This window comes from Dicentrarchus labrax, unplaced genomic scaffold (genome assembly GCF_905237075.1).
Source record: "Dicentrarchus labrax unplaced genomic scaffold, dlabrax2021, whole genome shotgun sequence".
In the NCBI taxonomy this organism is placed as follows: domain Eukaryota; kingdom Metazoa; phylum Chordata; class Actinopteri; family Moronidae; genus Dicentrarchus; species Dicentrarchus labrax.
Genome location: NW_026136702.1, coordinates 22,648,604 through 22,673,305, shown reverse-complemented (window position 1 = coordinate 22,673,305; position 24,702 = coordinate 22,648,604). Strand labels below are relative to the sequence as shown.

Sequence of the window (24,702 nt, the reverse complement as noted above, 5' to 3'; positions counted from 1 at the left end):
TTATTTTCTTTTCATAGTCAAAACTGCTGGCATTGATGTATATGTCTTGAGATTCAGACTACTGTACGCCAATTTCCACATAGACCAATTTTAGTGACTTAAAGTGTTATCAAAGTAACTCAAACTCTCTAAAAGACACATTTCAGATCTTTTTATAGATTTTTTTTTATGGCTTGCAATAAGACCACAACTTTTTCAAAAAAGGAAAAACAACAGCTTTTCCATATGGTTACATATTTTGGGTTTGATATTATGGCTAATTCATTTAGCTTTTCCAGCACATTGTGGAAGTGGCCACAGGATTTTAAAGCGTTGTACTATTGTGTATTTATCCGTACCTGTGCTGGCAGGAGCCAGTTTAGGAGGGGTGGGCTCTGTGGGCGTGGTCTTGCTGGTGCTGGGACTGAGCAGCTTTACATAGTTGGCTGGAAACCAGCCTATTTGGCGCTTTTTCCCCCGAGCCTGAACCAATCAGAACACAGTGTGTTATTAGTCATAAATTACACTGATAGGCAAACAGCCTCATAATCACACAATTGAAGTACATGTCTAGAAGTAACTATGACATACAATACAGAGGTAAATATACGATTGCATTGTATGATCCAAATCAACTATAATTTAATTATTAGATATTAATAAAATCCAGACAAAAGTGCACACAAAAATGTACTTTTTAAAAACCACACAAATGTCTTCAAAAAGACAAAAGAGTTTGCATGTATGGTAACTGATGTTTAGTATAATTCAACTGTATTAGGGCTATTAGGGCTTTTCTTTTGCAGAGTCATCAGTGGCATCAGGCTACTGGCCTTGTCAAGTTTTGGTAGATTTCCTTTTCTCTATCTTCTCATTTCTTTTTATGCCAGGACAACATGTTGAACACTTCTTTGCATATATTAGAGTTTGTGCTTGTGTACCTGGAGCTCACCCTCCCACCAGCCCCCTGGGTTCTTTTTTCTGATGAGGATGAGCTGTCCCGGAGCTAATGTCAGCTGCTCTGCTCCTGTAGCACTGTAGGGAGCGATCACCTGTGCGATCTCTGAAAGAGAGACAGACAGGAAAAAGAAGAAAAAATTAATTTCTTTCTTTAGCTATAAATTTATAAGTCGATATTGTCAGCAAAAACAATAAAGGTTACAACAGCAATATTATAGAAACATCACCTGGTTTCTTTCCCAGACTGCCTGTCTTCCCTGCTGGTCCCAAAGACTACAAACAGAAACAAAGTTTAAATAACAATGATCACAAATATTTCCTTGTTGTGAAAAAAGTCCACAGACGCACCAACAGTTCTGGTCTACCCTCTTATGTTCTGAGCAAAGTCTCACCTCAGAGGCAGAGTCTCGTGGTTTGACATAATTGGAAGGAAAGACTCCAGTCTTGCCCCCGACCATGCCCGTCCACCAATCCCCTTCTTTCCTGGTCACCATGACGATATCTCCCTGCTGGAAACTCAGGTCGCCCTGTTCACTGCTCTCGTAGGTGTACATAGCCACGTACTCAGCTGATGCATGAGGACAGATATAATGTCAGTACTGGCTGGATTTTCTTTAACAAATATGTACATTTATATGTTTGCGAGCATTACCTTCTCCTGACTCAGAGGGTTTTGTTGGGGAAGGGGAGGGGCGTTTTCCATTGGGTGGGCTGTCTGATACTCCAGACTCACTAGATGAGATAAGGAAGAAAAACTAAATTATTTAAACTTTAAACAAAATATTTTTTTTACATAAAATATTTTTTTTATTTTTGAAAAATACACTACATTTTATTTTGAAAATCACACAAATGAAGAGCATTGATATGAAGAGCGCAATTTGCCATTAAAAACAAATGTAATCAGCCACTGTTGGTCACTACCAGAATCATCCTAACTATGAAGAGTCCCTTATTGTAATTTCTTTGAAACGTAGATTTTTTACTTTATAATGATTTGATTTTTGTTAGCTAAAGCTCCTCAGACAACCTGATCCAGAGTCTCAGTCCAATCACCTCTAGAAGGTCCCCTGAGGATCTGCAGCTACACTCCCACTAATAGGATTAAATTAGGTGAGATGAGGCAGGAATTGTGTCTTAGAATAGAAAGTTCCAGAAGCCAACTAGTGTGGCAAAGCTGAAGCATAAGTAATAAGACACTGTGTTTTATCAGTAACCTGTCAGTAGAATTCTGTCTTACTGACCGGTCTATAACTTAAAAAAACACGAGGTGACAATATTTAGATTGTAAAGCCCTGATGCTGAAAAACTAATTAATATACCAAATTTGACTTGACGTCACACTTTAACCTACCTAGTGTTTTTGCTGCGTGCTGGGGCACCAACGGGGGCCGGCATGGTGGCGGAGATGAGCTTGACATAACTTTTGGGGAACCAGCCTCTCTGTCCAGTCTGCAGTTCACCTAACCACCACATGTCCTGCTGCTCCAACACTGTTATTATCTGTATGAACAGTAATACCATTAGTTCTATTCACTTAGAACAAAACATAACAATAAAAACACACATTAAATAAAATCTACCTCATTTTTGTTGAAGTTGAGGTGGTTGTCCTTCTTCGCTCTCCAGGGATACAAAGCCTGAGCCTGAAGACCCTCAACCTTCTCCCCCTGACAACCAGAGTAACAGTCAATAGTCAGTTTTGGGAGACATTTACCCTATTTAGGTCCAGAAATAAATGTTGAGCATAGTTTTGTTATATTCCTACCTGTCCCAGCACAGGAGAAGGAGAGGAGCCCGTTGTCATGGTAGCGGGTGTGAAGGCGGAGCGTTGTCGTAGCTGCGCTGAGGGAACGCTGAGCGAAGGATTCTGAGCGGCTGAAGAGGTCGGCCATGCATCCCACCCCTCACTCTCTGACTGACTGGCTGTGTTGGAGGGCCAACTGGAAATATAGACACACAGATGACACAAATATATATTTATATTGGGAGTACTGGTTGACAATGACGTGTTTAAAAATGAAGATTATACAAGACTCAGAATGGCGACATCGAAACAGGGTCACAAATATTTCAAGAGCATGAATGGATCTTGTTAAAATTATTTAATTTGGTGAATGTATTAGTAAGATGCACTAGTGAAGCCACACAGACTCTGGTTCTCATAATACTGACACCACAAGTACTTACGTGGTGCTAAAGTCAGCCCAGTTACTGTTAGTGGAGGACGTGGAGGAGGAGTTGTGTCCTGGTGCTGGGGGAGGCGTGGTCATTGGCTGCTGGGCGGAGGTGGGTGTGGCTGAGGCTGTTGCACGCAAGCTGATCGGCGCTTCACTGTCGGGTATTCGTTCGGCGTAATTGGCTGGAAACCAACCAGTACGCCCCCTGAGCTCTCCTCCCAGCCAACCGGGTTCACCTGTTTGGGATTCGTCCACCTACGAGTGCAGAGGGGTGGGATAAAGATAAAGATGCACACACAGGGACACTAATTCATAAAACGTGTGTGTTCAGATTCATGGTATAACAGAGAAAAGGTGTAAACAACAACAGTGGCTACAACAGCAGCAGCAGCAGCAGCTGTTGAATCACCAAATTAGTAGATAATCAAGTGAAACAAAGCATATTAACTTGATAACTTGACATTTGAAGCCGTTAATGTTGTGTTCTGGTTCCAGTGAATGTATCATGTCAACCAGGCTCTTATAATGAACAGGGACCTTTGCAATTATCTGTCTAACTGAATAATAATTCTACTTACATAAATAACCAGTGGCTGTCCCCTTCACTACAAATAAAGATTTTATGTTTTTCTCTATTTCTATTTCTATTAGTCTACCGTGTAAACTTGCCTAAGTGTGGGTGGAGTTGGTTGAGGCAGGTAATGCGTTTAATAAATGGAAAAACTGCAAGCCGGAATGTCTTCTCCTATCTTACTCATGTGGAAGTTTATTTATGGAGACATTGATGGTAATAAATAATAGATTTTATGTATTTTTTGCAGAGCAGCCTGAAGTGAAGTAGTATTTATTTATCCAGAGAGGTCCGACTGTAAAGCATTACACTGCATAGCTTAATGCTGACAGTTAAGCACATTCACAGCTTTTCACATTAACTGTGAAAACAAAACAAGCAGAACAACATTTACACATTAGAATGACGAAGCAAAAGACATTCATCCACTGGCAAATGAATGGACATGGAGATGACATGAGAAGAACCAATGACAGCAAGAGTTCACATGAGTGCTGGCTTGTGATTGGTGGAGGCACAACACTGGGCGGGGGCAAGAACTTACCCATTCCCCCTTCACCTTCAGTTTGCACAGCGGAGGAGAGAGGAAAGAGTTAATACACACACCACACAGTCACACATAGACACACAGACCTTGCACACAAGAGAAGAACACACATATACGCACATACAGGAGGTCTTATTACAAACACACCCACAGAATACGAAAGAGACAATAAAATATCTGTTCACACAACATGTATACACACACAGTACTGTGGAAGTCCTTGTTAAACTGCCATGGTGGCAACTGTAGATTCTCACATGACGTAAGTCTGCACCTTCATCATCATCATCCTGTGTAATTGTAGCAAGGTGGATGGCTGGAGGATACAAGTGTATGGGAACTGGTTGTTTGCATACTACATACCATGATTACATCTCCAGGACCAATGCTGATCTCATCATGGCTGCGAGCATCAAACGGATATACAGCCCTGTAGTAGACCACCTTCACTGGCTGCTGCTGCTGGTCGAAGCCAGTGACTGGTGCCTTCTGGTCAAAGAGGCTGGGTCCTGGAGTCTTCTCCACTGTAGATAAACAGAGAGGCAGAAATATTATAAACATGGGCTAGAATCCACATTTACTGCCTGCTGTTGGTCAAACTCCAAGACAATACTGTATGTGTTCTTTGGTGAAGGAGGATTTGGTTTTTTTGTCCCTTTTAAACCTCATACTTTCTAATGGAAAGGACATAATGCTACAACTCGTTCCTGAGAGGTTACCTTGTTTTAATTAACTAAATTTAAAATCAAAATTAAATTTTTCTTTCAGTAAGTTTAGATATAAGTGTGCTGGGGTTTGTTTCAGACTGAAAATCCTACCCTTGCCTCTAAAGTAGGGCTGAACCATAAGGTAAAAACATCGTTCTTTTTATTTATTAGCGAGTATGATCATTTTTGCAATTTCACTAATGTTTCAATTAATTGTGGAGCCCTACTCTAAAGACCCTGTTACACTGGACCATGAACCTCTGGCTTTTGTCTTCAGTGGAAAAGGGTACGACTGACATTCATTCCCAGGTCAAATGACTATCCAGGAAAGCACTACTAGCAACATTTTGGAGTGAAAAAGGCACTGCTCGCAGTCCAAGACAAGTAACAAATGCTGCATTCTACTGTTTATTAAGTCTATTATTACGTTTTAAGCAGAAAAGCAAACTGTCTACTGGCAATGGGAAAGGAGTCAATTTACTTTTATCTTTAGCAGATTTATCTGCATTTATGTGCAAATTCTGTTGTGAAAAGGGTATAAACCTGTGTATATGTTAAGGGGCCTCAATTCCTGCTCAAACTCTGGAAATGAAGATACCACATTAGGTACATTAACTGCACGCCAAACTGGCTGCTAATGGCATCAAACACAGGTTAACACCACACACCAGTGCCCGCTCTGGGGGTCTTGAGTTGTGCTCTCTTTCATGCACGCATTCACTCAAACAGCCATAACACACCTGTTGAAGCCCAGGGGTCGGTCGGCTGGCTGAACAGCTTGTTCAGTTTCTCCTGCATGTCCTTCTTTCCTCTCCCCTCATCCTCGACTGATTCGACTGATCCTACTGATCCCGCCCCCTTGCGGACCTCTTCCTCCTCGTCCATCCCTCTCCTCTTCCTCTCCTCTTCTTCCTGAGTCACTCTGTTTAGCCAGGCATGGGGTGCAGAGATGGAGGCGGGACTAGGAGCTCCAGGGGCAGAGCTTCCTGCTTCATCCCTCCAGGCCACGCTCTCCTCTGATGACAACCTGCGGGATTATTAAAGTATGTACAAAACTTTTCATGGTATAACAAAACAAAACATCTATTCTAACATAACGGTTTGGATATAGTTCAAGACCTCAGCGAATGATCAAGCATATCAGCTCTCACCTGCTCTCCTGCAGTTCAGCAGACTTTCTCTCGATTGGGGTGTGCATGTGAGAGTGTGTGTGTGTCAATGAGTGTGTGTCTCCTTCCAGCTCCTTTTGTTTCTGTCTCTGCTGCCGGCTGTGGATCTCCCTCAGCTCCTGCAAGGCATCATGGGATACAGGAAGGAACAGCGGTGAGGAGGAAGTGGGATCAGAGGGCTGGTTGCTACGGGTTACCATCGACAACAAACAAGAACAACAACAGCAGCAGCAGCAGCAGCAGTACGTATTAGTCAGGTGATCAAGGCAAGCTCCGCCCCTTTGACTGTGTCACTGAGGTGATGAGACGTCCCTTCTTGTAACCATGGCAATTATCTGAACGTTAATTATTTTTGACAAAATATTTTTTATATTTTATGACAAGAAGTTGAACTAATGTGTAAAGAATCAACAGTAGACAGAGATTAAATACGTCTACTCTGTACATACAACACCTAATGTGTGTCCATCCTCAAAGAGGGATTTCTCCTCCTTTCTTTTACTCAGCTTTCATCCCTTTTTCCCTCTATTTTTCTTTTTTGGCAGTTTCTCTTCATCCAACCTGAGGGCCTAAGGATAGAGGGTGTTGTGTACTGTACAGATTGGCAAGGCAACATTCTGATTAGTGATTAAGGCTATAGAAAAAAAACTTAATGGCAAACTAGCTGGAGAGTGCTACATCCAGTCCTCTTTGTGTTGAGGAGCCACTGAAATTGGAGGACTGGACCCATTTGATGGATGAGCTGGCCAAAAAGTCTAACTGTTCCTAGTGGCTAGTCTGCCACTATAACGCACTGACTGAAAAAGAAAAACACATCCAGCTTCACGGCCACCCAATATACCACCGCCCACAGGCTGTGGTATGAATGGACATGTAGTGCATTCAGCAGCATTTTATTGTTTTTGCCGACATCTTGTTATGGGCAAGTCAGACAGCTCAGGAGAATCCTCTGGTTTTTTTTATGTCAGCCAAAAAACATAGAAGGGGATGTCACTGGGAGGGGGCTTGGTCACTACTGGAGGTTGGCACTGACCCAGCCGCAGACACAGGGCTGCGGTCATGGTGGTGGGGCGGAGCTTGCACAAGGCACAGTATGTTTGTGGGAGGGGTTAGATATAAACAAAAAAAGGGAGGAGGGGATATGGGGAGTCGGGGGATGCGGCAGGGGAGGAACGGGCAGTTCTGTGTAGTCATGACAACCAGCTGTGCCATTAGAACACACTCTGTTACTACAACAACAACACAATGCAGCTGTTGTGTTTCAGCCAAACAAACCAACGTGAGGAAACCTTCAGAAACAAGCAAACCAATCGGAAAGAAGAGACTGGCGGAGGAGTAACACTACAACTCTGGAGGGAGAGAACTCCAAATCACCTGAAACAGGAAGAGGACATGAGACAACACAGCATGCCAGGCATACATACTCTCCTACACACACAGACTACACACACACACACACACACACACACACACACACACACACATCCACCCAAATAAAGTAAAGTTGACCAGATTCTAGTTTATCAGCATATGAGCCTAATTAAAGTCTACTAGCTTCTACTTGTCTGGCTGAAACATCATCTGGTAGCATACGGGCAGTAGCATTACAGTACAGTGGAGTAATCTAGTAAAGTAGCCTAGCATAGCAACAGCATAAAGTCTCTTAATCTAGTAGACAGCTAACCTAGCAGGACCGCTAGCTTAGCAGGACGACTGCGTACAGTGTTAACTATGGAGCACAGTTAGACAGCTGGCTAAATAGTGAGCTAACACCAGCTTGAAGAGGAGGATGACAGAGAGGCTAAATTATTTTTTAGGGAACAAGGGGAGGAGAGAGGGATGAGAAGAGGAAGAGAGGACAGAAACAGAAGAGGAAGCAAAGAGAGGGTGACTGGAGAAAGGGATGAGCGACGAGATAAAGAGCCAGGAAGAGGGCAAGAAAGAAAGAGAGCAAAAGGAGAGAAAAGAAGGGAGAGACAGAGAGAGGGGCAGGTTGGGGAGTGGGGGGGGGGCTGGGTTGTTGTGTGGACCTTTATAACGTAGTCTAGCCGAGCCAGACACACCCTGACGGCTGACACACACTCCTGTAGCTGTCCCTGCTCCTGGCACTGAAACACACATATACATATATACATACACACACAGAGGATCAACCATTCTATAGACACGGACACACACTCACAGACAGTTAATGTTTCAGTCCACGTTTACGCACATTGTCCAGTTTAGGTATTAAAGTGGATTTATTTGTCAGCAGTTTTTTTTCTGCCTGTAGCACGTAACTCGGACCCCTCAGAGACAAATCTCTCATATTTATATATACACGGTGTAAACTAACTTCATATATTATAAAATATTAGATAGCAGTAACAGCATGACAGCAGTTAGGTTATGCTGGGTGAGTTTACTTTCAGCTGTAATTTCATTCTCTGCGTGTGAATTTAACATCTGTAGAATATCTAACAGCATAGCTTCTATGTGGAAACTTCATGCCCATTGCCATTTTATTTGATACTGCTTTCCAAGTACCTGAACAAACATTTTAGTCCCTGACACAAGTCTGGTGATTTTCTTTCAGTAGAGACTAAATAGCACATTAAGGCCTTGACTCATGCAAGGAGAGGCTCTTATGACTCACTGTGATGAGTAATGTGCTGTTACAACTGTTAGTGTAGCCAGTGTGACAAAAACAGGCTGAAGTTAGCTACAGCCCAGTTGTCAGCTTATTCAGTGCAGAGTGCGATAAGCCTCAGATTCTTTTACTGACCTATCTGCACTGGATCGTAGATAATAGTTCAGTTAAGAGTGTTTTTAGGTATTTACTTGATGGTTTCAAGGTTAGTAATGAGGCTGACACACATTTTGTCTACATTTACAAACTCTAGGTTAATGTGGTTATTTCTTCACACAAATGAGTTAGATCTAAATAAACAACAACCTAGTAAATAAATATCTCTGGAGGTTCAAATATATATTTTCCCCTTCACCATTTATATTTGCTTAAGTCCTTCCTTCTTGTTTTTAGTGAGTCACAAATGAGTTTTGCTAATGAATCTATTTGCTGGATCAGTGTGTATTCAGTATTGAGTCAGAGGTGTTACTGACTCTGAGATTCTTGAGATTAGAAAAGACAGCACACCAGAATCAGTACACAAGTATGTGAATGTCAGTGCTTTTCAGTAGTCAAACCACTCGCAGCTTGACAATTACAGTCAAGCTTCAACTGGCTGCAATACACCTAGCTGCCTGGCGGGGGTGTCAGAGTGCACTACACATGTTAATCAGGAATGTCTGCACAAACCAGGCATTAAAAAGTCTGGTTTGTAGGTGTTAGAGACAGCAAAGCCTTCTAAAGAGACTAAAATACTTGAAGCTTGCAAGTTAGTGGTCTGATCAGAGGGTGTTTTACTTGGAACCCTTTTCTCAAAATCTGCCATATCAGACAGTGCAGGTCCAATCCAAATGCAAAAACTGTTCTATGCTCCAGTTCTGCCACAAGAGGCAGTGTGTTCATCATATGATTTGATATCATTTTATATTACTGAGTATATCCCAGCTGCAGTACCACCCCAGTCCAGCAGTGGCAGTGTGCTCTACCTGTCTCCCTCTCTGTTCCTCCTGAAGCTGGCGTCGCAGGGCTTCTATCCTGGCACAGTGGTTGGCATAGAACTCACACAGAGACTGGCATGGGCAAGGAAGCAAAAGGCCAGTGTAGGAGATATATAAAAGGAGTAGAAAATATAGAAGGAAGGGTTTATTATGTGGATTAAACAAATAATATAATAGGAAGAAAATGAAGGCAAGAGGTCAAGAAAAACAGGGTGAAGAAGCAGAAGAAAAAAAAGAAAAAAAAACACAGAGGAGAAGGACAGCAAGTAGAATTGGCAAAATGGCAGAAGGAGCATTGGAGACCAAGAGTCCCAGGAGGTGTAGAGGACAGAGGAGGCACAGCAGCGTGACGAGAGAAGATTTTGGGGAGAGGAAGTGGTGTAGAAAGGAAGGCGGACGGCAGTATAGTCAAATATCTTCACATCTCAGTGGTCTGTGCCTCTGTTTAGCAAAGAATTACCCCACCGAGACATGACTTCACCTTAATCTGAACACTGCTGGCTTTGTTTGTTGCTCAAAGGCTTTGCACCGCTCTCTCAAATTGCTGCATTATGTTGACTAAACTGAATAAGACTGAGAACCAACTTCATTAGATTAGCCATTAGGAAATCTATTTATTGTGGTCTGTGTTGTCTCTGCTTTCCTCCCTTCCCCCTCTTTCTTCTCATTTTTCTCTCCTCCTTCTTTGAACAGACCACAGGACTAGCTCTCCTCTCTTAGGCCTGACTGTGTTGTGGGGAAATGAGGAGGAAATAAGAAACAGGGACAAAAGGTGGTCTAGGAGACATAAACAGACTGCTTAAGAATAAAACCCCTCCATCTTCCTCTCTCACTAGCAAATGTTGGTTAAAGCTCCATGAAGCGACTCACTGTTCCTGTGCACAGCTAGCTCTCTCCAAAAACACAGCAATCCACATTAACATACATAAGACAACCAACATAAATACAGAGACAGATACAGTGGTCAGATATAAATATGACAACTTTAAACACACCATAAACATTAACATTGAGACTATGTTAAACTAGTGAGGCTGGGGTTATGAGGGGCGGGACAGGACAGGACTTAAAGCTACAGTTACAATACCAATGTTTGGAATATGGACAATGGTTCATTTTGCAAAAAACAATTACTGTGTTAGCAAGCTAGTTAATCGTTTCAGAATTATTAAACCCATTAGCACATGCCACTCTATTTTTTATGTCCCATGAACATTAAAAAAAATCTGCTACTGTGTATCAAGTCGGGGTAATTTAAGTAATGTTGTTTTGGTACTTTCAGAGTTCATTTGAAAACATTTCTAAGTCAAGGCCTACAACAGATTTCAGTTTTACTTTGTGCTTTCCTTCAGATAAAAAACAACATACAATACAAACAAGCAAGCCAAAAATAACATTTATTGTTGGGTAACTGTTAGCTGTTTTCTGCTCATATTTTACTTTAAACACTCGATGTGCTGTGTGATGACAGCATGTATGAGTTCATTAAGGCAATAATGTAGTTAGTTGGCCAAGTATTTACTTTTATACATGTATAGACCTGACCTTTCCCTCGTGTACTGTATCAGTGTGTAAGTTTATTAGCTGTTTACCTTCAGCTGGGTATTGAAAGCGTCTATTTCCAGCAGTTTGGCCCTCGTTTCTCTCTCCACAGCATCTAGCTGTTCTCTGAGCTGCTGCCTGCTGGTCTCCTTCTGTTCCACAGCCTTCTGCAGGGACGACAGACTATCACCTAAATTCACAAACACAGACAGCGTGAGATCAGGTTAGTGCTTTCAGGTTAGGTTCATATAATAAAGAGTTCAGTTATGTCAGGGAGTAGGTGCATCAAAACACTTGATGAAATCCAATCCATATGCCATTCATTATTGCTTCTCTGGAGAGGTCAGACATGTAGTACGATAACTTGCACCATTCTAAAGCACGATGCAACTCAAGTGCATCCATAAATCTAATCGAGAATGCTAACATCATGGCAAGAATATGCATATATCATGTGACGTATTCATTTAAGTGTGTTTAGTTTACAAAGTACTCACGGTGCAGACTGTTCTGTTGAACCTGTTTCAGCTGGTCGTTGAGACTCTGTTTATCAGGGATTAGCCTCCCCAACCACTGCTGGGAGTCCTGCAGACAACCATGTAGTCACATTGAGAAAAATAACAGAAACAATGATCACATATTCATGAGTCATTGCGTTTAATTTCCCTTTTTTTCCATGCAAGTTTAATAAAAATCGGATTATCACTGATGATTGCAGAAATGAATGTGACACCTGTCTGTCTGACTCCTTTGTGTTTATTTGCTGATGATTGTCATTTGTTTTGCGTACCTGCAGCTGCTGTTGCAGCAGGGTGATTTCAGCAATGCGCGTTTCTCTGGTCTGATTGGTCTGCTCCACCTCTCTCCGCTGAGCTGACAGACGAAACCGAACATCCTTCAGTTTGCCCTCCAACTGGGTCTTCTTATCATTCTAGAGATTGGGAAAGAGAGATGGAAAGGAGTATTATTATCACATATCTGTTGTGGTACAAAGTATTAAGTTACAGGGAGTGTTAGTTGACAGCTGTTTTGTTGCTTCCTGTTTGTATTAGTTCATCGCTTTTGGTTTGTCTTTGAAAGAGCTTTCAAGTTCACCATTGTCACACAAACCCACGCTCCATCTATCAATCAGAGGAGCATCTCTCTACAACACAGTGACTTTGTTAATACTTGTGCTCAAATCGTCAACTTAACAGACAGCTTGGTTAGCTCACAGAGGCCTTGTCTTTATTGTAGAAGATAGCAGTGCTGTTGCCAGGTGACATCCTGAGCTTGTGCCTCCCTTTGCATTTCACCAGCAACTTATAACAATCTGCTTTGACTCTAAGGTCATATTCAGACCAAATCAGGCAATTAGCCGCAGGCTGATGTGACAGTGTGGGTGTGTCTATCTGGGATTTAGAATATAACCGATGTGGAACAATTGAAAAGAGTTTAACTTATGATTCACTGGCTTTCTCACTACTGGCACTCCCTCTCCTCATTCACTTGATGTCGCTAATAACTGCCTCCGTGTATACAGCATGTTTGATTATGTGACTAAGTGTGTGCATATGTTTGATTACCAGAGCCTCCAGTTCAAACTCCAGGGTCTTCTTTCTGGCTTTGAGCAACACTATACTCTCCTGCTCCCGGTTTCTTTGAGTCAAAAGCTCCTGGCGACGTTGACGCTCCCACTCCAGCTGACGCTGGCGCTCTAATTCACGCTTAGCAGCCTGGAAGAGACAAAACACACACACAATCACACACACAAGTTATGTTTATTATCACAATGAAACAACAGCTCAGAACTACACGATTGGATATTATATTACATATAAAGAAATATTACACACTTCATTATAGACAATAAGCCATCTGCTGTAAGTGTGTAAATTGGGCTCTTTACTGTAAGAGTTAAGATTTAAAGGAGGAGGTGGTGAGCAGTGAAAGGCCACTAAGTTTGCCTGCAGTAGATGTAATTACAAGTCTGCAGCAGTTAAACGTCAGCTCAACCATAACTCTTCAATTAAAATGCAGATAGCTGGTAATCATTTTTTCTCCTTCATACCTCTCTCCTCTCTATCTCTTTGCGTCTCTCCTCTTCTCTCTGCCTCTCCAGCTCTCTCTGTTTCTCCAGTTGTTTTTCTAGTTCGTGCTGTCGTCTCCTCTCCTGCTCCATACGCTCACGCTCCTGAAACACGAGCATACAAAACTGAACGGGCAAAACAAACAAGTTTATTATTTGTTCTGGGTCACTCAAACACATTTTCCTTACCTCTAAGATTCAAATATTACTTATCTTGACACATTTTACAGACATATGATATTGTGGCTGTTACAGTGAAAGCATAGTGGCTATTATAAATGCAAATATTTCACAGCCTTATATAAAAGCCATAAACCATGACCAATCCAAATTCTGAAAGCACCTAGTGTACTACTACTGAATATAGCTAACATAGTCTACCTTCCTCTCCTGTTCCTCTCTCTCCAGCGTAGCCAGCCTCTCCTGCTCTTTCCTCTGCTGCTCCTGCAGGGCTTGACGTCTCTTCTCCAACTCCAGGTTTCCTCTCTCAAAGTTCTCCCTCTTCTTATCCTCAAACGTCACTGTGGTGATACAAAGGGAGTTACTATAAACACTATGATTACAATTGAAAAAGAAAAGATGAGATATGTAGAAAGAAAGGCGAACATGCCACCTTGTTTCTGGCTTTGCTTATGCACTAAGAAGACATACATATACTGTACATGGCTTGACTGCTGGATTGAAAAGCAAAGTGGAGTGCTGTCCACATTAAGAGGACAGCTGTTTCTTTTAAATCAAAAATCACAGTGAAGTCTTGAAGATAACATGGATAAAGGCAGTTCTAGCCCCAGTTTGACCAGTAGTATGATGTCATGTGCAGGACCAATCACCTGGAAGCTTTTTATCCTGGCTGCTCTCCAGCTCCTCCTCGGCCTCCTCCGGGACGCTCTTCTGGTCTGACTGAACACTGTCACTACGCACACGCCTTTAAGACACATACACACACCATGAAAACAATACAAATTATCAATATAAACTGTCAGTATTGTCACTAGACAATGTTTTATTACTTGCAGTAATGTTCACAATTTAAAATATAAACAGTAACGGATAAGAAATAGTTTGTATACATGTTTATTGTGTTTATTTGTAAAACATGAAAAAACAACATCAGCTGCCGTTAAAATGAATGTAGGTAAGTGTTGCAACTATTGTATGACTACACAAATCTAACATACTGCTGTCAGCTAGTCTGTGAATGAGGTATTTAGTCACAGTATTTACCTGAAAGTGGGTGGGAGGTAATCTGGTGGTAACACAGGGGGTAGCGGTAACCCTGACATAGCCATATCTATGAGGTGCATGGCTAAGATAAACTCCTCAGCTGTCAACTTTCCATCCTGGTCGATATCTGATAGACTCCTAAAGGGAAAAAAAGATGGACACATTTTGTATTTTAAAGACTAATGCCTTCTTAGTATGCAACAAATGTTTGAATTTGAATGTACTGACCATATTGTGGCCAGCTGACCCTGAGGAAGACTGGACTGCATCAGGATAGTGCGAGCCTGGGGACCTGGAACACAGATACACATCGAAGGTAGAGAAAGACATTTTTTTTTTTTTTTTTACAGCTGTGGCAAAAAGGAAATTTACATCAGTAACAACTAACTACATGTTTGTGTATGTGTGAGTACCTGTGAGGTGTCCACTCATCATCTTGTCATGGGAGTTAAACAGCTGTCTGTACTTCAGCCTGGAGGACTGAGGAACGGCCCAATCAGAGGGAGGCTGAACACTGGGAACAGAGTAAAGTGACTTAAATAAGCAGACATAGTGTAAGATGCACGCTCAAAGCGCTCCTAACCTCCTTGAGTGGTTTAAGTGCACAGCCTACGTTTATATTAACTTACAAAAAGGCAAAAAGACACATTCAGTAAGAGAAACAACAGCCAACAGCTTGTCACAATATTAGTGGAAACTATATTAAAAAAAAAAATTTTACAAAACATTTTCTCATTTTCGTAGATTAGGCAAATTGGAGCAAACATTTCTGAATATGTGGCCTACCTAGCAGTTTCCAAGGATGCCCCCTTCTGCAACTTGGTACTGGAACGATTAAACGATGAAGACTTGTTGACAGAGGGAGCTGAGAGAGACATAAAACAATGACCCGAGTACAATTTAAGTCTGTGGGGGTGACATACTTTGCTTCTTCACTCATATTCAAGAAGTATATACACTTTGTCAAGCATTTAATTTCATGACATTTTGTCTAATTCTCTTACAGTGTGATCATAAATTCAAAGTCAGTCAACAAAGCTGCTATACCTGGCTCACAGCTAGATGTGTTACCGCTTCTGTAAAGTTCTAACTTCACTACAAAACAGTGACCTGCTACTCAGATGAGTACAACCTTCATACAGACATAAAAATTTAAATATGAATAAGTATATTATGTGTAAACAGAAGCTTAGAACACCCATAATTCCTACAGTCGAACATAAACATTTCAACACACCACCATCCTCTGTGTTACAGTGTGTTACCTGGGTGGGAGAAGCCTGAGATGGGCTGCATCATGCCTGTGGGAGGAGCCCCGTTGGCAATGGGCTGGGGGAGGGGAGGCGGGGCAGACGAGACGAGTGGGGGAGACACTCCGACAGGGAGAGGTGGCAGGGGGAGCGGAGGCACGGCTGAAAGAGGAGGTGGGATGGGAGCAATGGGGGGCATGCCTAGAGAACAGATATACAGACAGATTATTAGACACATGTATTTGTCAATAGCCACACGGCGCATAAAAGAAAGAGACCAGAGAGAAGTACTATCAAAATGTCTTTAGGGCCAAATAGGACATTATATATTCATACTAGTAGATGGGGTGTGAGAGCCAAAGTGCAAGTTGAAGAAGAACATTATGACTCTATACTGTGTTTGCATTATAACTTTATTGATCAGCCTTGAATGTGCAATAGGCTGAAAGAGCGTGAGCAAACATCTCCTCAACGACCTTTGGAAAAGGAATCATCCTTATCAAATACACATAAACAGTGTTTTACTAGGACAGTTTTAGCACTGCCTTTTTCAGACCCAACGAGACACTAAGAAAGTCACATGAACCGACAGCAAAAGATTACATCTGTTATTAAATCAAACGACTGTGTTTCCTGTATGAACTTATCAGCAGTGAACCATCACAGAGAAAATACAACCAGTACAGAAGACAAATGGAATTTAAATGATCATTGTCATTATTTAGTCTTACAATAATCAATAAAAACTTAAATGGCAAATGTTAGAAAAACAAAGCAGGTTTACAGAATGCCAGCCACCATAAACATAAGGATTCAAGTTTATTTTATTATCATTTACAATGCAGGGCTGTATACTGAAATTCCCTTTATGCTACTCGTAAAACAAAACAAAAACATATTGGTTCTCAAACTATGGCACAAGCTGCCTCTAGCAGTACATGGGGGAATCTCTGAGATATTTTTTGTCCATCAGATCATTTTAGAAACGTGGATACGTACAGTTACCAGCTAAAACGTAATGGCAAGATAGTTAGTAGGGGTAAATTGAATGGTTCAAAAACAGTGAACTACTAGGAAGAGAAATGTGGATCTGAAATCTGGTTCTTGAACTGGTTCTGTTGAGGATTCAACAACTGTCAACAATATATAATCTCACTGTGAATAAATCTGCCTCTTGTCTTAACTTTCCGTAGCTGAATAGGGTCGGCCTACGCTACTGTATATCACTATCAGTCATATTTATTCATAATATTTTCTAAAGGTTGTAAAAGGTTTGAGAAACACTGACATAAAACAATTATTTCACACACACTACTACATTGTTTTGTTTTTTTTCTGTCTTACCGAAGCCGGTCTGTGGGGGTAAAGGCAGTGGGGGTTGTTTCATACTGGGAGGAAGCGCGGGGGGCAAAGGGTGACCCTGGAGTTTCAGTTTGATGAGTTTCATGGCGATGGAGAACTCGTGGATGTCCATACGACCATCACTGTTCATATCAGCCAGAGCCCTTAAAAGGTGAAAAAGGTAGAAACAATGACGCAATGCTAGAAGAAGAATTGTTTGAATAGACTTTAATACCAAACAGAGTGCAACTTCATCATCTTCAGCTGGTAGTAACTTCCTGGCTATGTGACTCACCAGATTTGGGCCAGGATGGGGGCGGGCAGTCCTGATTGAAGGAAGAAGTTCCTGGCTTGGTCGCCTTGACAGACAAACAGAAACAGGATGTGAGATCGAAGGACAGATCCAAAAAGAAAGGCCACTTTGAGTTTTAACAGCATGAATTCAAATGTTTGATGCTCTTACTGGGCTGCTGAATTCCAATAATGGATTTGCTGAATGACTGACTGAAAATACTGAATTTGCCAGGCACACTGAGATTTGAAGTTGAACTGTAACATTAAACTGAACATACATCCAAGAACTGAGGACATTTATTGACACTGCCCTTGCTCGTGTCCTCATCTCACCTTACCTGCCGCCCACTATAAAGGGTGTGTATTGTGTGTAGATATGAGACAGAGAGACTGTTACCTGTGATGTAACCCCCGGCAGTCGGAGAGAGGCTGTGAAACTGCTGATCATGTTTGGCTCTCTCATCCACTGAGATTAGAAACACATCTGGACCTAACCCACAAAACAAACGCACACATAGTTACAGAGTTAAAAGCCAAACCTGAGGGCCAAGACACAGACAGTGGGAGAAAGGGAGGTATGAGAAGAATGCGTTAGTCATGAGTTTCAGTTCCTGTAAGAAGATTCCTACTAATTGTGTCAACTCAGAAAGTGATGAACAAAGATAATAAGGATGAATGGATGAGGGACTGACAGGTGACTGTTGTCTTTCCTCAAGCTCAGTACATGGCAAGACAGTCTATGATTCAATAACGTGACCATTACCCCAACTGTAACAATATAAAGAATTTGTTTTGGCATTGAAACCAGAGCCGGTAATTCAAGTCAGCTTTATTAGTCAGTGACAGTGGCCTTACGCAATAACTTCTTCTTCATTGTACTTTAAATTAAATTAGATTCCACATCAGTTAGTCAGAAACCTAGCCAATCAGAGGACTGGTTCTCTTTAGTTTCAACTGTCAACTCCTTCCTGTACCATTTACATTTACTGACAATTTTAGTAAATTGTGCTGACTCATTGTTTAATGCAAGAACAGTTAGTGCTGACAGAAACATTATCTCCTTTTATTCCCCTTGTTCATGATTGTTGGAAAAAATGCTTATTCAGTTGTCTTTACATATGTAGCCTGCATCTTTCTGCCACAAAAAAAGCACAAAAAGCACATAGAAAGCTGTAAGTAATGAGCTTTTTATTGTAATTTCTATTTTGTGGACACAGTAACCGTCCAAACAGTAATTTTGTCTAAACCTGTTCAATACTGCCTCTATTCACAGTGTTTATAGCTGAACAGGGACATTTCCTCTATTATGTACCACTGATAAACAATGGTTTGAGTGGCTGCTCCTCATTCAGTAGAGAGGCAAGCATGCAATATGTTCTTACAAATCTGTATAGTCTGACAAATCTCACACTGTGTGCTTTTTAAACAGTTGGAGTCAGTCCGCCTTTGTCTCCATCTGTCTTTCTGCTTCCAGTCTCCCTTCGAAAGCACTGACCACTGATTTCATTTTGGAAAGTGTTATTTTGATAGTTCTCTTGTGTAAAATTAGACATTTTGTAATATTTTGGTAACCTAATTAGGGATTTTACGGCATTATACTTTTAATGCTGCAAGTTTGCAGCTCTGTCTTGTTGTAATGTAACTTCACTCTGCCTCTCTCCTGAAATAATTCAATGTACTTGACAATTAAATTGATAAACAAACTTGGGGGGAGACGTGGATGTAAAAGTGGTCATGGATAATGAAAGTGGATTAATGAAAGCTGTGGCTCATCCTCTGATCCACTGATGGAATATTATGATGGGTTAATGGGCAACGTGCTGCCATCTTGGCACTCACAAGACTCTCTCTTTGATTGCAGTCACACACACACATACTGACCTGTGAATGTGGTGGGGAACTGTGCCATGGTTCACTCAGTCTTCTGCACTACACAACACCTGAAACAACACATTTAGAAAAACAGATGAAGTGTTTATCAGTCTCATCCCACCTCAATGAGTATTCAACTGCTCAATAATGCAGGAGCATAACAAATTCTTTTGTAATGTAACCACCACAAAAATGCTTTCATAGTGAAGAGACTAGCTTTTGTCACCAAGCTCAGCAATCCAACTAACAGCACAATAAAAGAACCAAATAATGTCCGGGCACCTGCCAAAGGTGCTGATACAGCTGACAAACTGAGTGAGGGGAAATGATTTTCTAGAGTTCATTTTCCACTCTGCTGTCCTTCAATGCTGAAGTTGTGGCTTTCTATTTGGTCTGCAGCCCAGTGAGCCATTATGGTCCCTGTGTCTTAAAGACTTACAAAAACACAAAGCACATAAACACAGTAGTTCTCCTCAAGGGACCTAGCATGTTTATAAATCCCACATTTCAGATTAGTCTAAACAAAACATATTTAAGAACTCTGCATCAATCTGCTGTTCAGACTAGTGCCAGTCCACAGGGAGGAGGGGGGGCATGTCAGCCATGCTAATGCATGTCAACAGGGCAGCAAACCTTTATTTATGCAGGGCCGGCTGCCTGAGCATACTTGCTTCACACTCACATTCCCACTTGGGAGCTGACCACAGTGAACACCAGTTTTCTACTGTTGGCCTGTAGAAAGCTCCACTGGAGTCTTTTTAAAGTCGGTGTTTTCTTTCAGCGATACAAAGTGGAAAGTTACTTACTAAAAGACACTTCAGAAACAGTGAGTTTGTGTTTTTAAGATGATGGGTTTTACTGAAAACGTTAACAAAATGATACAAAACATAGTCCAAATTGAGCTGCAATCATAAAAAAAACAGATTTTTATTTACTTTTAATGGAGTTTAGTCTTGTGATTGCCAATATTATAGTGTGACAGAAAAATACAAAACCTTCACTGAATATTTTACATAACATTTTTCAAGAAATTCTTCTAGATGTTCAAAACATGGTATTCAAGGTTTATGTCTGAATTACATGTACACATTAAATAAAGCAGTGCCCTACACCCTCACCCGTGTGTGCGTGTCATACCTCTGGCCCAGTAGAGGTATGTTAATCAGATCCAGACCTGCCTCCCTCCTGTGTCCCTGTGGCCAGCAGACAACCCATAATAATAATCTGACACACATTGCAACAGACAAGGACCTAATGAGGGTGTGTGAGTGTATGCATGGGTTGCTGAGTTTTCCCCCTACTGTCGTGTTTACAGAAATCTGCTTTTCTTATTAAGGGATGAGGAGAAACCCAGTTAAAGGGTCAGTCCGCCTAAATCACGTTGTGTGTGTGGTATCTTGGCATGGAGTGTTAGCCTCTTTGATGACATTCAAAGATATTCTCTTCCGAGACTTTGGCCACCAGCACAATATGATGGAGGAGGGGGGGTTGGAATTTAGTCCATAGTGCTCAAATCATCCAAAATACTCAACTCCAAAGTCTCTTTCCAGAAACAGTTACTCAGACATTGCTGTGGACATTTTCACTGAGACAATTTATTCAGTAGAGAATTGTCCTTGGCCTATTGAAGGGTGTGTGTGTGTGTGTGTGTGTGTGTGTGTGTCTCATTATCATCAGAGCGGGAGGACAAAGTAACCAGCGTAACTAGGTCAGACGAACAAAGCCCACCCTACACAAACACACACTGAGACACACTTCCACGGCTGCCACTGAGAAAATATTGAAGCAGTTGAGCAACTACAGTAGACTGTTGGCCAGCTCTAAACAAGGGACTGCTGCTCAACTATGTGAAACTTTTTTTTTATTAAAGCAAATTCTGTCACACTTTACTCAGGCACCAATACAGCAACCACACATGACTGTTAGTGAGAATACAAACTGAACTGACAACAGAAAAAAGCTTACACTGGTTTAGGCATTTTAAGGCTTATATTGTTCATGTATTCTTGACCAGAACGGACACCAAGGAGTTAATTTGAAGCAGAGAGCACAGTGTTATCCCAAGGTGAAGTAACAGGAAGTGGAAAAGACTTACTTCTACTTCTCATGCTGCCAGAATCGGTCAGATGTCAGGCCAAAACTCCGTCCAGCAAATAAGCTGCTTGTGAATCAAAGTGACTTTTGTTTACTAGGGGCAGTTTACCACAATACCTCAGAGCCAAGCAAACAAACTGCAAGAACGCTCACGTCCTTTGTTGCGACCAGAATTCGCCAGTGGTCCCTGTGTTCACTATGACATCTTGGTCTGACCCTGCCTCGGTGGAGCTGCAGGACTCAGAATGGGCATCAATAGCTCTCATTTGTACAAACATTATTTCAGTTCCTTTCATTTGCTGTTCATTTTCAAATGTTTTAATCACGCAAATATCTGTCTTTGATCGGACAGAAAAGTCTGGACATTATAAATGAGCAGCAAACTTAATTTAAACTTCAATAAAAAGTCAACTTCCTGTATACATTTAAAGTTGTTTGCCGCAGCCACCGTGCATCTGCATTTCCTTTGTCATCAGTGTGTATTAGTGGCTTTATGCTCTGTTCTTCCTGTTTACATGTGTTGCATTTGTGGGATTAGTCTGTATAATTAGAGCATTGGGACGTAACTGGAGTGTTGGTCTGTCATCAAGGCTTGTGGCAGATGCCAGTTTAAGCCCCTCACAGACACACACACACGCACGCACGCACGCACGCACACACGCACACGCACACACACACACACGCACACGCACACGCACACGCACACACACACACTAAAGGCAGCTTCATAACATGATAGAGATTAGGGTTCAGTCTCTCTTCTCTCTGTCCCTCCCCCTTATTTTTCTTCTGATGCCCTCCAACATCCCTCTTTCCCATTTTCGATGAATTAATATTGAACAACTGCACACCAACTGATGCTTTGTCCACCAGATGTCACAATGTAGGATACTTGAAGTAATTACAATCTAATATACTTTTATATTTCATATCCTGCTTACTCTGAAAAAAGTGTAGTGAATTAGATTTTTAAAAAGTGTTAATGATCTCCCTCTGTGTATCTGTGAACATGTTGCTATCAATCAGAGCAGTGTAAAATACTTTCATAATAATTTATGCAGCATGTTTAAAATCACAAGCACACTGCTGACGCTGCATTCCACATAGGAAATTCTTGGTGAGGTAATGGCAAGAATGATTATTTGATCAATTGTGAAACTTCTTAATCTAGGGGTATATAGGGGGGGAAAGGGAGGGAGCTGACCATACATTATACACACCGTGTAATGCAAAGATTATATATTTCAGCTACACAACTATGGTACAAAACCCCATAGCACACTCTCAGCTGGAGTTAAAGGAAAAACAACTGGTTGATGTCACATAACCCTCAAGCAAGAGACAACACACTGTTATAGGGAGCCTTGGTGCAAACAACAGTAAATGTGCCTGCCCTTTTCATCAGGTTTATATATAGCAAGAAAACCAGGGGTTTGAGATGTATCAAATTGCTCTACGATTCATCCTGGAACCCATTCATATGACACTGAATCAGAACTGGATCAAATCAGAAATTTCTCAAGAGGTTAGGCATCATTTTTTAAAGTGGCAAAAGATGAAGAATTTTAAAGGCTGAAGTGTGAGATTGGGATCAAATTATTCTTATAAATATGGAAGGCCTGATTTATCTTGGTTGTTTCAGTCTCTTCATCCATTGCTTACTCCATTTTGCTTTTACATAGGAGAAATATATTTGAGGCTCTTCTATTATAAGCCTATGTCCACTGTGCCCTAACTGTACATAATATGACATCATTTAAATTTGTTGGGCAGGTTAGCTACAGGAATATTAAAACAAACACCAAACACCAAGCATTAGAATTGACCCAGAAGTGCAGGAGACGTCACACAATAGCTGTTCATTTAGTCCACTGTGCTGACTAAAACCCTCAAACCTCACTCACCTGATCGCCCCATTGTTTCAGTACCAAGTGGAGCAGAAATGATGAGTCAATAATCAATTAGTTGATTGACAGAAAATTGATTATTGACTGATTTAGAGCGTAGAATCTAAATGCCACCACTGCCACCATTTAGTATCACTGTAAAGAAAAGTGAAGTTATTAAATATATCACTTGTGACTGTTCTGAATTCTAATTCTGAAGGGTGTTCTACATTATTTTTATAATTTTTAGACCAAATTGATTGATTGGAAAATATAATCAAAGGATTAGATGATAATGAAAATTGACCCTAATTTTAGGAAAATATATTTTATTTGTTGACTACAACTTGTGCGGATGGTAGAGATGCACCGATTGGTAAACTCTGGCCTATAGCTAATGTTGATCTTTTTTTTGTTTTGTTATTTATTCTTTTGTGCTGGGAAATCTACAAAGACTAGTGTCTCTGCCTTGTTGCAGCTCAGTTCTCTTCTCTTATCCAAGATGTGAGATGCAGAGCTGAATAGCCGCTCATTGAGCTGGGGCGTGGAGCACATCGGTATTTGCATGCTATTTGTTCCAGTGCTGGAAAACGGAGGTGATCACGTCTCCAATATCTGAGTTGGAAATAACCAACACAACATGCAGCCAGAGCAAAACTGATGCGACACAACAGATAAATATCAGCCGCTGATATCGGTGGATGCCATCTTATTTGCTGATACCGATGTCCGGACGATATATCCCTAGTGGATGGTTTAACAATGATGCCGTTGGTATTAATAACTGCAGCCTCTTCACATCAGCATTCTCACTCTATGTACTCCCACACACACGCACACACACACACACACATTTTCATTTAACACACACCCTCTGCCTCCAACACACACACTCCAGAGTCTCCCCGCTTTTTCACTCACACACTAAAGAAACAGTAGCTATCAACACAGCCGCTGACACTGACCCTAAGCTCTGCCTCTCTCTCTCTCCAAACACATTCTTATCACACAGATGTCAAGTGGTGAGGCCTGAGAGGTGACAGGACACCCACCCACTCTGCACGCACACACAGGATTACTACTGCAGTCTCTCCATCAGCTCCTCTTGTATGACTCCCATCCTTCCCTCAGGCTCCCTGCTCCCATCCCTCCCATAGCCTCCACAGCTAGCTCGTGTTAGCACTGTCACAATGTAAAAACTGATAGCAGGAGCAAAATGCCTTGGATGGTAGGATGCTTGACTGAAGCACGGCACTGGGACATTTTAGGGTCACAAAGTCGCTTTCTTGCTCAAAGAAAATATCAGTACAGCATAAACTCACCCTGTGACTTGTTGTTTAACCTTGAACAGGTCCGCAGTAGTAACCATTCCATTCATGATACACGTTATCGTTTAAAGTCAAGGGTGA

At 41.5% G+C, this 24,702-nt stretch overlaps 1 protein-coding gene across 5 annotated transcripts in view; it reads right to left on the bottom strand.

Annotated features, from left to right (window-relative positions):
* Positions 1-24,702, bottom strand: part of itsn1 (intersectin 1 (SH3 domain protein)) — a 44,548-nt gene that overhangs the window by 17,358 nt on the left and 2,488 nt on the right. Inside the window, exons 2-31 of one of the 5 annotated variants that reach the window (XM_051418537.1) lie at positions 19,323-19,381; positions 17,839-17,931; positions 17,443-17,506; positions 17,151-17,311; positions 15,822-16,007; positions 15,343-15,421; positions 14,970-15,070; positions 14,785-14,848; positions 14,557-14,694; positions 14,163-14,257; positions 13,714-13,853; positions 13,315-13,437; positions 12,830-12,979; positions 12,055-12,195; positions 11,762-11,849; positions 11,315-11,454; positions 9,711-9,794; positions 6,096-6,232; positions 5,685-5,971; positions 4,601-4,761; positions 4,235-4,249; positions 3,130-3,374; positions 2,708-2,882; positions 2,523-2,609; positions 2,294-2,442; positions 1,592-1,671; positions 1,332-1,507; positions 1,167-1,212; positions 921-1,042; positions 339-462 (exon numbers count right to left, since the gene is read on the bottom strand). In XM_051418537.1, the coding sequence (XP_051274497.1) occupies positions 339-462; positions 921-1,042; positions 1,167-1,212; positions 1,332-1,507; positions 1,592-1,671; positions 2,294-2,442; positions 2,523-2,609; positions 2,708-2,882; positions 3,130-3,374; positions 4,235-4,249; positions 4,601-4,761; positions 5,685-5,971; positions 6,096-6,232; positions 9,711-9,794; positions 11,315-11,454; positions 11,762-11,849; positions 12,055-12,195; positions 12,830-12,979; positions 13,315-13,437; positions 13,714-13,853; positions 14,163-14,257; positions 14,557-14,694; positions 14,785-14,848; positions 14,970-15,070; positions 15,343-15,421; positions 15,822-16,007; positions 17,151-17,311; positions 17,443-17,506; positions 17,839-17,931; positions 19,323-19,350 (3,679 nt within the window). In that variant the 5' untranslated portion in view covers positions 19,351-19,381. Of the gene's footprint in view, positions 1-338; positions 463-920; positions 1,043-1,166; positions 1,213-1,331; positions 1,508-1,591; positions 1,672-2,293; positions 2,443-2,522; positions 2,610-2,707; positions 2,883-3,129; positions 3,375-4,234; positions 4,250-4,600; positions 4,762-5,684; positions 5,972-6,095; positions 6,233-9,710; positions 9,795-11,314; positions 11,455-11,761; positions 11,850-12,054; positions 12,196-12,829; positions 12,980-13,314; positions 13,459-13,713; positions 13,854-14,162; positions 14,258-14,556; positions 14,695-14,784; positions 14,849-14,969; positions 15,071-15,342; positions 15,422-15,821; positions 16,008-17,150; positions 17,312-17,442; positions 17,507-17,838; positions 17,932-19,322; positions 19,382-24,702 lie in introns of all 5 variants that reach the window. The other 4 variants (XM_051418512.1, XM_051418528.1, XM_051418520.1 and 1 more) reach the window with 4 other exon arrangements.